The sequence below is a fragment of the Capsicum annuum genome, chromosome 10 (assembly GCF_002878395.1).
Source record: "Capsicum annuum cultivar UCD-10X-F1 chromosome 10, UCD10Xv1.1, whole genome shotgun sequence".
In the NCBI taxonomy this organism is placed as follows: Eukaryota; Viridiplantae; Streptophyta; class Magnoliopsida; order Solanales; family Solanaceae; genus Capsicum; species Capsicum annuum.
This window is the reverse complement of record NC_061120.1, coordinates 167,412,978-167,430,462: the sequence shown is the minus strand read 5'-3', so window position 1 is coordinate 167,430,462 and position 17,485 is coordinate 167,412,978. Positions and strand designations below refer to the sequence as shown.

The following is a 17,485-nucleotide window of genomic DNA, read 5'->3' as shown; positions in this document are numbered from 1 at the left end:
AGTGTTGTGTGTGTGCTGAACATGAGAGACGTGAGGGAAGTTGAGGGAATGATGGGAGTGTATTGGAGGGAAAATAGGGATGTGGTTTTAGGGTATGGGAATGGTAGTTTAGGATTCTTTTCTTTTCTTTTAATTAATATTTTAAATAAAATAAAAAATAATAAAATCTATTTAAAACTAAAAAAAATACAAAATAAGTTAATTAGCTAGTCTTAGGAATATGATTAAGAAATATTAATATCACAACATTCTTTATTAAAAGTTGAAAGAAGAAAACAAATATAATTTAGAAAAAAAATTCTTTTTTTTTTCTAAAAATAAATAAACAATAAAATAAAAACTTATTTAAAATGTGACTCTATTTTTGTAGTTTTCAAAATTTTTAACAAACCTCAAAAATAAGATAAATTTAAAATGCCTAAAAATAAAAAAAAATAATTGAACATTAAAATGGTATAAAAATATTAGGTTTGGGTCAAAAATTAGGTGCATTTGTTCAAAAGCAATAATAGATAGACAGATATGAAAATGGAAGGGAAGAAAAACTACCAGCAACATCAGTTAAAAGTCATTCAATAAATGGTTCAGCTATAAGACATTCAATATCCTGCATTCACAATTGCAAACGACAAACCACGCAACTATACTGGGACAACCTCCGGTATAACAGGCGATGATCCATCATCATCTTGTGCGGTTTTTCCCTCAGTGTCATCTTTGGTTTCTTTGTTCTCTTCTTCGAATCCTTGCTTGAACCTGTCGTAGTTCGTGGGCTCACTACTCGTGAATGGGCGTTCACCCAATACTTGGACAAGATCTTCTTGGTGGAGAACTTCCTTTTCAAGTAGCAACTCTGCGATCTGAGCCACATGTTCTCTGTGTTGCTCTATGAGTTGTACAGTATGATCATATGCCTTTTTGCTACCAATTTTCTGACTTCATTGTCAATAAGTGCTGCAGTCTCATTACTATAAAGCTTTGAAGTACCGTCTGTTTGCGGAAAAGAAACAAGACCAACTTCTTCACTGAAACCGTAGACTGTTACCTGGGCATACGTCATATTGGTCACTTTCTTCAAATCATCATGAGCTCCGGTTGAGATTTTTCCAATCAAAACCTACTCAAAATTAAATATTTATTATCCATATGAACATTCATGTTACAAGGGATTCACCTTAACATTCATGTTACAAGGGATTCACCTTCTTGAGTAAAACTATTTCTTTAAGTGTGGACGAAGCAGGTTATAAAAAGATGATGCTTTCCTAAAGAAAATGTCACAGGAGACAACAACCTATTCTTTCAACCAATGGGGGACGCTCTAACAGTCATTGGTAGGAATGAGATGTTTCCAAAAGATAATACTGATAATGTTGTAGGAAAACATGCAAAGCAAGGAGACAGTTGATAAATTTACCTGCTCAGCAGCTCGCCCGCCAAGAGTCATACATGTAATGTCAAATAGCTGCTCCTTGATCTTTACATGTTTTTCACTGTTAACATATTGAGCAAATCCTAGTGCTGTACCACGAGGAATAATTGCCACTTTAAGTAATGGTTCTGCATGTTCCAAGAACCAACCAGCAACAGCATGGCCAGATTCATGATAGGCAATTGTCCTCCTTTCCAGCTTGCTTATGACCTGTAGAAAGCACAAAGGTAGCTTTGAATGCGTAAACTATATTATTTAAATGTAAAGTCTTTTGCCTTTTGCAAGTTCTTAACAGAACCTACTGGACTGAAATTTATAACAGCATCGCAAGAAAAAAATGAGGAGATTGGATACCTTGTTCTTCTTCTCTAGACCACCAATCACCCTGTCAGTCGCTGCCTCAAAATGTTCCATATTAATTATGGTACTCTCTCTCCTTGCAGCAAGCAAAGCAGCTTCATTACAAACATTTGCAATGTCTGCTCCAACAAATCCTGGTGTTAGAGCAGCAAGCCTCTGTGAATAGAATGCTGCTTTTGATCAATTTTCAACTTGTTCAAATAGATTCTGAAAATCTGTTCCCGACCTTTAAAGTCTGGTTTGCCAATAGTAATCTGGCGATCAAATCGACCAGGCCTTAACAATGCTTTGTCTAATATATCATGTCGATTTGTGCTAGCAAGAACAACTACACCAGATGAGGTTGCAAATCCATCCATTTCTACAAGAAGTTGATTTAAAGTTCTTTCACGTACATTATTTCCTCCAGAAGAGCGTCCCCTCCCTCTTGCACCGCCAATTGCATCAATCTCATCAATGAAAATAATACTAGGTGCAAATCGTCTTGCCTCCTGAAATAAGCTCCTAACTCTAGCTGGTTCACCACCAACAAATATCTCCAAAAAATCCGAACCAGACATAGAGAGAAAAAGTACACCACACTCTCCTTCTGTAGCTTTAGCTAGAAGTGTCTTACCGGTCCAAGGAGGACCCACTAGAAGAGCACCCTTAGGAATTTTAGCTCCTAACTCCTCATACTTCTTGGGATTCTTAAGGAAGTGGACAAACTCCATGATTTCTTGCTTAGCCTCATCACATCCAGTCACATCCTTAAAGAGTACCTGTACCATAGAAGTGCCAACTGAATGTAATTACCAACTAATCATGAAATAGCTAATTCTTTGTGAAAAGACTGTTGGCTATTTGAAGCTGCACCAGTAATGCGAACTAATTCTCACCTTGTTCTTTGCATTTTTGTCCATCTTCATGAAACACGCTTCACCAATACTAAATTTCCCACGAACACCTCTCCAATTCACATAATAAAAGATAGCTGGAAGCAATATGATTACACCAAACATCATATCTGGGAACCAATCCAACTCATTAACATATACCACATGGACGTAATTGTGAGGGTCTATTCCAGAGGTCTCTTGTTCTTCCTTAAGCTTCTGCTCGAATAACTCGACACTCCCAATGTTGACATAGTATTTGTGGTGACTCAGGTTTCTACTACCATTTGTGCTACTTGTAGGACCTTGAACTGTGTCATCACAAATTTGATTATTACCAGGTGAAGAGTTCCTTATATAAACTGTGGCTTGTTCGTTAGCAACAACAACTCGATCAACATGACCAGGTTCAAGTAGCTCGTTTTTGAACTCTTGGAAGCTAATCTGAAAATTTACACAAAATTCCTGCTAAGTCGCCACTAAAAAAATTTAACATATACAGAATTGCGTTGCTTCTTTAATTTCATAGCTACACTGTAAAACCTTGAGCAGTTCTTAATCAATATAAACCACCTGATTATATCATTACTTTTATAGATATCAATATAACCAATTAGATTATGAAGAATATGAACCGAGATGAAAGTGTCACTGTTACGATCCATTGCAAAGTCCCACATTGGTACTACAAAGTAGTGGTGTGGGGTATTTATAACCTTGGGCTCTCCCACTTTAATAGCTAGCTTTTGGGGTGTGGTTCTCCTAAGGTTGTAACAGTGATATCAGAGCCGCCCATCACCCTTCGCGCCCACCGTGCCTGGGATGGTGACGCCGGTATGGCAGTGTTCGGCCGGGGCTAGCAATGTTTAGCGCACAACCGTTGAGGCACTTGTGCACCTGACTCGAAAAGGGCTACCTGGGAAAGAGCGTAGAGTGAAAGCTACCCAGAGTGGAGCCGTCGAGGACGAAGGATGCGGAGCGTGGTGATTTGTTATGATCCATTGCAGCGGAGCGTGGTGATTTGTTATGATCCATTGCAAAGTCCCACATTGGTACTACAAAGTACTGGTGTGGGGTATTTATAACCTTGGGCTGTAACAGTCACATGGTTGAATGAAATAGAATGAGCACCAAAGCAACTTTTATGGCATTTTATTTAAGAAGCCCTAAATTCGAAGAAGTTGATTTCATCTCAAAGACCAACTCCAATCTGATTCTTCAAAAGAAAATTAAAATTTTCATTGAAGTTATCGAAAACCTAGTTTTCTAAATGTCTGAACACCCTCTATCCTACTGTCCTCATTTACTGGTACAGTTTATTGTCCGTTCATTTTCATTCTTCCATCAAGGAAATCCATGATTAAATCGAATTGGTCATTACATCGATAGAACAAATATTACAACCAACTCATAATGAACTCGCACTCCTTAAGGCAGTAAACTCATCCTACCACAAAAGAACAAGGAGTGAAACAATGAGAGTTAGGAACTGTACAACAAACTGTTGGTTAAGAACTAACCTCCTCCCGATCAAGATGCTTCACGAGTAATATCAATGACAGAAAAGAGCCAATAAACAGCAACAGTAGTATATAGTGTTGTTGCTTCATGAAGATCTTCCGCCCGGTCATGTTGTATGGAGCGGAGTGTTGGCCAATCAAGAACTCTCATATTCAAAAATTGAAGGTGGCGGAAATGCGGATGTTACATTGGATGTGTGGTCTTACTAGGGGGGATAGGTAGGGTAGGGCATTACCTGTTTGGTGTATTACTCTTGTTAGGCTACCTTGTTGCATGCTGTATTACGAGTGCCTACTATTCTTTGTTTACTTTCCATTGTAGGGGCATTTTTATGTCTTTCCATCTTGTTCAATGCGTTTTGTACGGTTGTGATTACTTATCTTATCTTGAGCCGGGGGTCTATCGGAAACAGCCTTGCTACTTCTCCGAAGGTAGTGGTATGGACTGCGTACATCTTACCCTCCCCAGATCTCACTATGTGGGAATACACTGGGTTTGTTGTTGTTGTTGTTGTTGTTGCTTCATGAAGATCTTTTTTGAGAAAGGTTGCTTCATGAAGTTCTCCTAAAGGGTTCCTTGTTCACTTGCACTTTGCTCTGCCAAAGATTAAACCAAAGAAAAAAAATTCACCATAGACAAGCTAAATAGGAACAGAACATTAAAAAGAGGAATGTGGAGATCATGTCAGCTAATGTTTCTTATCGCTTATTCAATACACCAAGGTTTTCACTCTAAGGAAGTTCTAATACGTGGTTCTGATTAGTATACGAACTCTTTTCCACCATTGTTAAGACATAATATCAAAATCTACTGCTTACTACTTTCTCAGTTCAGGAACACTTTTAAAAGAAACCCAATAGCAGTAAATTAGAAAACCAAATATCTCAACCAGCTTAGAGAAAATAGGCAATTTCGGATCCCATACTTCTAGTCTCCTTTGTCTGCTTTCCACACATCACAAGAGAAAAGCATACTCAAACTCATAGATAAAGTATCCTCATTTCGAATATCATACATCATTTATATCTCTGCAGCCCAATTCCATCCCGCTTTGTAGACTTCATGACCAGACATAGATAAGTATCCTCATCTTCCTAATATTCCAATATAGTATAAATGATTTAGGTCTCTATTACTATGATAATAATACTATCTCCTATGTTGCTCGGACTCTTCAAAAATGTTACGGGTGCGTGTCGGATACTCCAAAAGTAGTGCATTTATGGAGAATTCGACACGGATGCAGCAACAATTTTGGAGAGTTCGAACAACATAGACTATCTCTTAAAGATTTCTTACTAGTTTTTCACAATGTTTTATAACCAATTTCTTGTACAAAGTACATATACACATTTTTTTTTTGATAAGTAAAGAACATCTCGATTATCGATGTCATCTATAATAATACAAAGTTTATATAGATAGGGATATGTATAATGATATCGTCATATGGAATTCAACAACATACCCAGTATAGTCCCACAAAGTGAGGTTGGGGAGGGTAGAGTGTACACATACCTTAACCCTACCTCAAAAGTAGAGAGGTTGTTTCCAATAGACCCTCGGTTCAAGAAGAACAGACTAAAAAAGGAAATAATAGAAGTACAAGAGTTACATTTTTATATATTATATTGAACATACTTCATAATAAAACTTTGGTCAATCTGATATAATCCTTACAATTAGATGTTCGAGAAAAGTCTGTTAGCTCACTTTGAAGAAACTGATCAGTAACAATCAAACCGGAATTAGGGGCTCATTCCTCAAGATTATTTTTACAAAATCAGTAAGCTAATTTTTATCACTTTGAAACCATTGAACTTATGATTGGTCACTTAAAAGATAAATTTAGCTAAAATGCCAATGTGGCTTTCCAAATTACTAACAAATAGACATCTACCCAGTTAAAAAAGAAAGAAAAAATGTAAGAACTTGACCCCTTTTTTTACCCAAGAAGTTGGTTGACTACCTGACTATCAACTTGTTGACCCTTTCCCATTTCATGTTCCCTCACCCCAACAACAACAACATACCCACTATAATCTCATAAGTAGGATCAGGAGACGGTAGAGTGTGGATAGACCTTACCCCTACCTTGTCAGGTAGAGAGACTATTTTCGAAATACCCTTGGCTCAAAGGGTAGAGTGTACACATTCGTTACCCCTTCCCTTACCCCATTTTTTTTCCAAAAAATAACAAACCCTGATACACTTTTTATCAACATTATGAGCTATTTTTAGCAGAAAATTCTGATTACTAAATCTTTTTATCAACATACAAAATCTCTACTCTTTAGCTCATTTTTATTTCGCAAAGAGCTTGTGGAATCTCTCACCAAATTCCAAGCAAGGGCTACTAAGTTTTGGTTCAAACCCTATAGATTTGATACTTAAAAATCAATAATACACTTAATATGCTCAAAAATATTTATCAAAAACTCAGGCCGATAGAAAATTCAGAACCTATAAACTCAAAATTGTAGCTCCGCCTCTAAATTTACAACTTGTGGACGGTATGATGGTTAAGCTTAAAGACTTTAAGGTCATAAAACTATTTAGATAATTCACAATTTCAGTAAATGCTTGGTTTGCTAGAAGAGGAGTGTATTGTATGGTAACTATAGGTTAAAGTACATTATTTGAACAAGCTAATATGATATTAACCAAATTATTAGTATTATCTGAAAACTTACATGAACATGTTATGTTTGCAGAAGTTGGCAAGATCATTCACTCTGCTGTGTTTTTTTTTTTGTTAAAGAAATTTAAATGGGGGTTGCGTTGTTATAAATACTGTATTTTCAAAGAAGTGGGTCCTGTTTCGTCAAAAGCTTTTTCAAGGCCAAAAGTTTTTCAGTCTAATAATCAATCACACACATACTATTGTATCTTTGACGTCACAAGCTTCAAAATAATAATAGTCAATGCAAATGTTATGATATGTGTATGACTCGGTTTTTAAAATAAATTGATCTGAGTCTAGCCAAATAGACTAATAGTTACACCAATATGTATTTTTTCTGTTTATTACGTTATTTTTATTTATCGCTTACTTTTAAAATAAATTTTAATTTTTATTTATCATTTTTAATATATTTACAAAAATAATTATTATTTTTATATTTATCTTTAGTATTAGTAACTTATTCTCAAACTTATTTTTTAATACCTAATACTCCGTATTAAACATCAATTAATAGAAATGATTGATAAAATAGTCATGTCAATTATTATTTTCTTACTGTACGTGTTAAGTCAAAATATGACCAAAAAAAATAAACTGAGGGAGAATTATAAAACCTTTAAGATCACAAGTTTTAAAAGAGTCACGGTTACACAAACATTATTATATATTTACGTGGTTTTAAAAGTTTCTATATTTTTTTTAGGTTTTTTATCATTAAAATTATATCATATAAATTAGAATGAAAGAGAATATTTGGCATGTTTGCTTATCTTTTCGATCAAAAATATCTGGCATGCTTGCTTCTCTTTTCGATCAAAAATATCTGGCATGCTTGCTTATCTTTTCGATCAAACTCCATGAATTTTCACTATAAAATTTAATTATTGAGCAACTAAACATAAGTTCAATAATTTTAAGATAATAAAAATTAATGACTTTATAAAAAAGAAAATCTTAAGTTGAGCATACCAACAAAAATAATATACCCAGTGTATTGAACAAACCATTTAAAAAATTAACTCCAGAAACAATGCATTTCATATATTTTTGTTTTGTAGTAATTTTTTTCTTGTTCTGGTGGATAAATTCATTCGGAAAAATTAAACAATCTTTTTTATTTCATATTTAGTGTTCGATATCCGCATTGAAATCCGACTATTCAAATTCACGCTAGAGCCATTTGGGGGAAGTAACCCTTATCAAGAATGTTTATATATTCAAGACTCAAACTCGAAACCTCTAATTAAGAAATGAGTAGTTGTATCTACTACATCAAATCCTTTAGGGCAAGTAGCAAGTTACAAGAAATATATATGCCTTATTGAGATACTGTTTTCCAGCTCCACAGTGTGGCAAATGCCAGCAATATTTTCCTCAAGCGTTATGTACAGTTGGAGACTTAATTACCAACTTTGAATTTTGACATTGACAATTTTAATAAAAAAAAATTTCCTCTAAAATTGATAAAGAACACATGCCCCAAAAGACATAATTCCCGTTCCTGAATGTTTATAACAAATTCTTAAATATACTGTCTTTACTCATTTTAACTTATCATTTATTTATAAAATAAACTTTTATTTTACTTATTATTTTTGACATATTTAAGAAAAGAAAAAAAAATATTATCTTTAGCATTAATTGTTTATTCTCCAAAATTATTTTCAAGACATAATACTTTCAGTATCAATTAATAAGGATAGTGTGGTAAAATAGTCATATAAATAATATTTTCTGAATGGATGTGTCAAATCAAAGAAATTGTACAAGGACAAGCTCTCTCTCAAACACTCCTCTCTCAAACGTTCCTCTGTGCTTAACGGTCACTAACTGTCTCTGGCAAGACGCTGGCGACGGCGTAGATAACGCCGGAATCAGGTAAGTGGGCTCTCTCTCCCTCGTTTCTCTCTCTCTCTCCAGCTTTCTCAACCCCCGTTCTATCCCTTCCCCTCTGCCCCCTACCTAGACGTTGCTATCGCCGGTGGGTTTAGGGTTCCCGCCAGCTCGACTTGTTTCGATCGACGAATACAGGCGGTACACTGGTCGGAGAAGGTTGGTACGAGGACAAGCCAACATTCAGATTCCGGCAAGCGCCGGCGATATTCAGGCGAAGCTCCGGCGGGTTTGATCCGGCGACACACCTCCGGCAATCCATTTCGTCAACAGAATTTGCCGGAACCAATAGCACGCAGGAATATCCGGTGACAGCTAAACTTTGACTTATAGTTACTTTTTTCAATTTAGTTTTTATATATTATTTTGTTCCTTGATACTTTTCTTTGTATTGTGACTAGAGCTGTGACTAGTTATTTAGCTTTTGGTGGATATTGTGTGTTGTTTTAGCTGCTAGACCGGCTAGGGTATTTTGTGCGTGACGACTTTTTCCCCTGCTATTGCCTTACTTGTTTGCTTGTCTGTCTGGGGGCTTTGTTCCGATTTTTGTGTAGTGGCTTTGGGGGTTGATTTTCCTTATTCTTCTTATTCTTGATGTTAGAATTGATGGTGGTGCGAAAGATAGAGTCGGTTGATATGATACTAAAAAAATTTGCAGTTGGTAAAAACTTTAATTCTTGATTTTCGTCGCAATTGTGCATTGAGTTTTTATGGGATATTTTTGACTTTTTTTATTTTTGACTTGATGATTCTTGGGGTTATGCAAGAATCTAAAAACACAACAAAGGAATTTTGGCAAATTGAAAAAAATCCAAAGAGATTGTGAGGTAGATGAGAGCATTTGGCAGATGGTTAATGTGTAGAAGAAGGAGTGGTTTTAATTATATGTGATGGTGGCAATTAAAAAGTGATGTGGAAAATATGATTTCTAAAAGAAGGGGAAAAAAAGGTTGGAAACTTTTAGCAAAGCAATTAAAGGCAACAGGGGTATATATCTATAATCTATAATATATTAAAAGTATAAACACCCTTAGAAAAGTGAATTAAACTTTTTGTCCTTCATTAAAAGTCCTTACTTTAGACAAAATCGTCTTTTTCACTATTTCTTCCTAATATTTAAGAGTTGAAAATTAATTAAATATATTTATGGTAAAAACTTTTCCTTATTAGAAGACATCAGAATTTCTATATTTTTTTCTAATTTAAGAGTTGAAAATTAATTAAATATATTTATGGTAAAACCTTTCTTTATTAGAAGTCATCAAAATTAGATACTTTTTCTATTAGTTTAAGAATTCTAAATCAACTAAATTTGATTTTAAGATGATTTGAAAAATCTAAAAATAAATATAAAACTATTAAAATAAGAAAAAATGAAGATGTTCCAGATTTTTAAATGTTTTAAGTACGTAATAGAATGTAATCAATAAATTTATAAAGATTAGACTTTAAAAATAAGGAAAGACTTTAAATATAAAAAAAAATCGTAACACAAATATGATTCAAATTGATGAGTCTCTCTTAACTTGTGGCAACAAGGGAAAGAGGTATGCAAACACAAAAAATGATGATCAATCAAGCACTTGAAACTGATAAAACATATTTGTGTATATGTTTATGTTTACATTATTATATTAAAGTGTGAAAGATTTTTGAAAAGTGATTTGAATTTACACTATATTAAAAATCTCCGCAATAGATAAAATAATTTAATTTTAAATAATCAAACATTACACGTGCGAAGCACGTGCAGTTAAACTAGTAGCCTAAAACTTGATAATAGGGGTATATATGACCCAAAACTTGGCAACTGGTGTATATATGGCCCAAGACTTTGACGGCAAGGGCATTGGTGGGCTAAACTTTTAACAGAGGGTATATCTAAATATTTTTGCAAAGTTTAGGGGCATATTTGACCCTTTTCCCTTAATAATATGAACAACAAACAAAAGATTTTAGGCTTGAAACACGCATGAAATATTTTTCTAAAAATGATATTTGCTCCCTCTTCCCTGCGAGATTGCTATGTGATTTAACGCAAATAGTTTTAGTAGATATGACAAGCCTTTAAATTTCTGCACCAAGAAAATAGTAAAGATAATCCTATTGGAAATTAAGAACTCTACTACTTGATCTTTTATGGGGAAGAAAAGTTTATTTGTAGAGAATTGAGAAGAAAGAAAAGTTATTTTTAAAAAATTTATGATAGAAATCTTCAGAGTTGGATTTAAATAACATTGTTGGTGCTCAAAGGATGAAAGAACACAACCTTTCACTAAAAACACCTTTTCATAAAAGTCATAACCTTTTATCTAAAGGACATCTCTTCATCTAAAAGATACCTCTTCACTAAAAAGACACTTCTTTATTAAAATACTTATACTTATTAATTTAATTTCAATAAAATATCCAACAATCCCCACTTATTTGAATATAAATTAAGTCACAAAGATCAAGTCATGTTCACTCATAGAGTAATGTATCTTTCAATTTGGACATCACTTTAATGTAATGTCACAAGACGAAATCGAAATTTCACGTAGCATAATAGCTTTGAACGTGTTACTCCTTGTGATAATATCGGTGACACTACACGCATAAACATTTCATTCCTACTTTTCACTCAACATGCTTAGCACTTTATGGCCATGTGCTATTCAAAATTCATGAACATTTATGAAAGCAACTTCAACTCTCAATCGAAGCGGCACCACTTCTATGTTCATATAGGTGAAGTTCTTTAAGTATCTTTGTCATATTTGAGACACTTGTTTCACGAACTGAACCTCATTAAGAGTATTATAACTCAACCCTCCAAACTATGACAATCATTACCAGTACATCTCTTACTTAAGTACTGAAATATCTACGTATCAATAACTTGTTATTAGCCTTTGAACCCATAACTATAATTTCATAGTGTTGGGTAGGGTTGCCATTATCGGTGAACCTACTTAAGAAGTTTTTAACATAATCAAACTTGAAGATATATTCAACAACTTTATTTTAAGAAATTTAATAAATGAATTAGTCAAATTTATTTGACTCCGCAGTGGCGGAGCTACAGCCGACGAAGGGTGGTCAGATGAACACCCTTCCTCAAAATTTTTTTTCGAGTATATAGGTTAAATATAGATATTTATGGTTATATACATGTTGTTGCACACCCTTGACAAGCTAGAGAAGCATAGTCCAGTGGTCAAGAGTGTGCATTTCCGCATCAACAACCTGGGTTCAAACCTTAGCAAGTGCAGCAGTGCTTTATTTTCTTTTTTTTTAAACAGTTCTTTGTCCATGGGAAAAATGAACACCCTTAACCAAAAGTCTGGCTCCGCCACTATGGCTCTGCTAATGTGATGAAGTCATTCCATTTTGAATTAACTTTCTCACATAATCATGTCAAGAACTTATGCGTTTTGACACTCATTATAGAGTCTCTATATGCTCGAGCAAGAGTGGCTTGATATCACAAATTGAGCTCATATTTTGCAAAACCAATGAATTCTCTTAATAATTCCTCAACCACTCAACTCCTTAGTTAGCTTGCTTCAACTAATGCAAGATTTTCTTGGTTTCAAGAAATTGTGTTTACACAAGTTAATTAGCCACAATTTTTCACCATCATGAACTGGCTCGATCGAGGATCAAATAGGGTATTGACCACTTTTGTGTTTAAGTGAATAGATTTATTTAAAACTTTTTCATGCAATGAGATTAACTCAACACATACCCCCACTATTTTATCTAATCTTGATACTGAATATAGTATCAATTTCTCCAAGATCCTTCATTACAAATGTGAAAATTTTAAAACCTTCTCGTTTCTATTATGACTTTTGTATCATTTATTACGATCAACATATCGACAAGCTATCACACAATATGACAACAATATTCATTATGAATTCTAAAGTTAAGGCATATTGACTATCTCAAACAATTTATGTTCTTCAAATATCAAAATAATTTTAAGTCCAATATTGACTTTCAATCACACGCTAAACTCCCACAGGTTTTAAACATATCAAGTGCTTTTACATATCACATATAGAGAAAACTAAACACACTAACTCATGTTCTCTATATCTCTATTCATTTATAACAACCTTCAAGTACAGGCAAGTACTTGTAAGCAAATTAATATGTTCTACCATTATACAACTTGAAAATAAACTTCACATATGATCTTTATGCAAGAATAACGATGCACAATGATCACATAAGAAATATTATTCCTAAAATTATCAACCATTATAAGATCATCACAAATTTCATCTACCCTATCATTTATAAAAATAAATTCACAAAACACAAAGAATAAAAATTTATCAATAAATAATAAGTAAGATTAAGAAAATAGAACTCGATTTTGTTGTCACTTTTTCCTTTATTCGATACTTTGTCTCCATTCATTTTACACGAATTTAGTGTCTTCAGAACTGTCAAGTCCAAATCAATGCTACAGATTCCATGTCATCATTGCTCTAAGAACATAACAATGAACTACACCTTTCGATTTCATATAGAAGAATTTCCATTCTTCACCCTATGCGTTATTCATTCACACTTTAGGTTGTTAAACATCCTTTTAGTAATACAGCATATGGATCGAACTTATAAGTCATGTGACAGCCACGAAAACCCACTCACTGTCCTCGTCTAACAACTTTTTTATATATACATCCCTTGACAACCCTCGTGTGATCGCATACCCCAAAAAATGTTCTAGACAATGATCAAGAAGAACATTTCCTTCAATTTGATTTCTTTAATAACTTCTCCCAAAGTGAAGTATCAGTGAAATCTGATGCCACCCTTTCGCTGTTTCTCACCACCTCATATAATTTTCTTTTTAATCAAACTCAAAATTGTGACAATTTAATTTCCACAATCATTTATAATAATTTGCTCTTTGGAATACTAACTTTCTTCAAATAATTGCTACAAACCCAGCATCACACTTTTCTAGACCTTATATTAATTGTTTCTCAAATATTGATAATGTCTTCTTTATTACAATATTGTTTTCAGATTGTTGGAAAATATATTCCATGAACACAAAATATATGAATAAGAACACAACATGAGGTTAATAATATGAACAACAAACAAAAGATTTTAGGCATGAAACACGCACGAAACATTTTTCTAAATATGATATTTGCTCCATCTTCCTTGCAAGATTGGTATGGGATTTAACGCAAATAGTTTTAGTGCATATAACAAGTCTTTAGATTTCTGCACCAAGGAAATAGTGAAGATAATCATATTGGAAAGCAAGAACTTTAATACTTGATCTTTTATGGGGAAAAAGGTTTATTTGTAGAGAGTTGAGAAGAAAGAAAAGTTATTTTAAAAAAAATTATGATAGAAATATCTAGAGGTGGATTTAAATAACATTGTCGGTGCTCAAAGGATGAAAGGACACAACTTTTCACTAACCTTTTCATAAAAGTCACAATCTTTTATTTAAAAGGCATCTCTTCGTCTAAAAGATACCTCTTCACTAAAAAGGTACTTCTTTATAAAAATACTTATACTTATTAATTTAATTTAAATAAAATATCCAACACTTTCCAGTCATTTTCTTTAATGGCATTACTGGGACTCCATAGTTGTATCTTGTTATTCATCTACGTTCGATGGCACTGGTAAATTTAAAGTTTCAGATAATTCGTGGAGGATTTACACAAGTTGGATAGTGTAGCATAAAATGATTGGATGAGCCGCACTTAAGAAAAAATATAGCATGAAGTGCAATTTTAGGCTTTCGAATTGAAAAATGCAAAACTTAATGGAGTCCGGAATCAATATATGCCTTCATTTTTAAAAGACCATGAATTGCTACTAGAGCAATCAAGAGACGAATAGAGGTTATCCGAGTTACAGGTGCAAAAGTGTCAAAATAATTAATATCTTTCAATTGAGTAAAACATTTAGCCACCAAACGGGCTTTGTACTTATCTAAAGTACCATTGGATTTCATTTTCTTCCTAAAAATCCATCGGGAATCAATTGGTTTACATCCAGGAGGAAGATCTAAAAATATCCATGTATTATTAGATAATGTATAATGCATTTCATCATCAATGGCTTCACGCCAAAATGGAGCATCATGTGAAGACATAGCTTCAGCATAACTTTCAGGATCCTTTTCAACCAAATAAGGTTAAAAATCAGGTCCAAAGTCTTTTAATTTAGCTGATCTTGAACTACGTCTTGGTTGACTTTCTTCCAATGACTCAACTATTTTCCTTTTAAGAGGAGAAATAGAAGAACTTGAATCTTGTTCAAAAAATTTTTTTTCTTGGGATATATATGCTCAAAAAAGTTAGCATGTAAAGATTCAATAATTGTGTGAGGACTTGGGGTCTCAAGATTTAAAATCTATAAGCCTTACTGGTTTGTGGATAACCAATAAACACACAATCTACTCCTCTATAGCCAATCTTGGTTAAATGTTGATTTAGTAATCGAACATGAGCCAAGCAACCCCATACTTTAAAATAATTTATATTTGATTTTCGATTATTTCAAAGTTCATATGGAGATGCATCATGATTTCTGGAAGTAATTCTATTCAAAATATGACATACTGAAAGCAAGGCTTCAGTCCATAAATTTTTAGATATACCAGATCCATAAAGCATAGAACTAACCATTTCTATGAAAGTCCTATTTTTTCTTTCTGCTACACCTTTTTGTTGTGGTGTATAGGACATGGTCAATTGTTTTTCAATGTCTTCTATCTCACAAAAATTAATAAAATATGACTTTAAGTACTCTCCACCTCTATCAGACCTAATTGACTTAATTTCCACACTCAATTTATTTTCAACTTCTGCTTTATATGTTTTGAAAGTCTCAAATGTTTCATCTTTTGTTTTCAATGGAAAGACATAAGTATACCTTCAGTAAGTCATCAATAAAAGTGATAAAATACCTCTTTCCACGACATGACAATAATCCATCTCACAAATATCAGTTTGGATTAATTGTAACAGTGTGAAAGTCCTTTCAACTGTCTTAAAGGGCTTCTTCGTAATCTTGCATTTACTACAAGTAAGACACTTAGTAGTATGATTCTTTCCACAATCTTTGATTAATCCATTATTCACCATAAGTTGAATGGATCTAAAATTTACATGTCCCAGACATTCATGCCATAAGTCCAGAGACTCCACACGATAAGCAGAAATATTTTTATTTTCAATATTGAGTTTAAACATCCATTTGCAACATAACTTTTTTCAACAAACATGCTATTTTTAGATAAAATAAACTTATCTGCCTCAAAAATCATTTTAAAACCATGTTTCGAAAGAAACGTACCTGACACCAAATTCTTTCGAATATCAGGAACATACAATACGTCCATCAATGTAACTATCTTTCTGGAAGTAAACTTCAGTTCAACAGTTTCTTTTCCCATAACTTTAGTAGAGGAGTTTCCCATATATACAATTTTACTGTCCCGCACTAATTCATAAGTCTTGAAAGAATTTTGGTTACCAAATATGTGACGAGTTGAGCCGGTATCTATCCACCATTTCACTTGAGCTTCCACTACAAATGCTTCTGTGACCATTGCCACAAGATCATCTTTTTTATTTTTATTTATTTTTTCTTTCTTCTTTTCGGCTTTGAGAATTCTACAATCACGCGCATAGTGACCAACTTTGTGACAATGATAGCATTCACCAGATTTAAAATTGGAACCATTACGCTTGAAATTTGTAGTCTTCTTTGCCTTTGAAAAATTCTTATTTTGTGGTTCCTTCTTGTTTGATTTTTCTTCAACCATATGAGCTTTCATGACAAGTTCCTACAAACTATTATTATCGCGCCATCGTGTCTCTTGTTCAATTTGCAAGTGTTGCAACAATTGTTTAAGAGTCAAATCTTCTTTTTTTGTGTAAGAGTTTGCTTCGGTACTCTTTTCCAAGATGGAGGAAGTTTTGACACAATAGCACCAACATGAAAGTTTTCATCAAGAGCAATTCCAAATATAGCAATTTTATTAGCTATAAGTTGAAATTCTTGTACTTGTTCAGTGATTGACTTGTCATCAACTATTTTGAACTCCATATAATTTGAAATGAGTAATTTCTTAGAACTCGCCTCTTCTACTAAATAAACAGCTTGAAGAGTGTCTCATATCTCTTTAGCATATTTACAGTTAACATAATATTGATCATAATATTTGTTGGACATTCCTCCAAGAATATAATTCTTGCACAAATAATCATCATATTGCCATTTGGCAATTTGTTCTTTAATCAAAATAGCCTCATCAGATGCTACCTCAGAACCAGGAGCATTAGGATAAGGTTCTTCAAGAACATATGCCAACTTTAATTGTCTTAAAAATAATTTCATCTTTCCACGCCATCTAGGAAAGTCTTTGCCATCAAATATTTCAAAATTAGGATTAGACAAAGATGGAATATTATTTGATATTGATGTAGAAGCCATAGAGATAACTATCTTCAAATTGTTAGAACAATAATGATAATTATACAAGAAATTCAAAATAAAACTTGTTTGGCTTAGAGGCACAATAATACGCTTCTTGAAGATAGTTGGAGTCTCTCCCACGAGCAAATGGAAGAACTAGTGACAGCTCTATCTTTGGGATTCAATTAAGCCACAAAACAAGTAGCATTCAAGAATGTTGCTCTTCCATTCTTGAATTGGTAATTTCACCATTTGATCAAT

General features: G+C 33.4%; 1 protein-coding gene across 1 annotated transcript; it reads right to left on the bottom strand.

Moving 5' to 3' along the window:
• Positions 1 to 523: 523 nt before the first annotated feature.
• On the bottom strand, positions 524 to 6,875 carry LOC107843318 (ATP-dependent zinc metalloprotease FTSH 8, mitochondrial). Its single transcript, XM_016687553.2, is given in 7 exon segments — positions 524 to 917; positions 920 to 1,117; positions 1,418 to 1,642; positions 1,787 to 1,971; positions 1,974 to 2,553; positions 2,671 to 3,111; positions 4,188 to 6,875. Coding segments are annotated over 7 exon segments (2,016 nt in total). The 5' UTR covers positions 4,299 to 6,875; the 3' UTR covers positions 524 to 641.
• Positions 6,876 to 17,485: the final 10,610 nt, after the last annotated feature.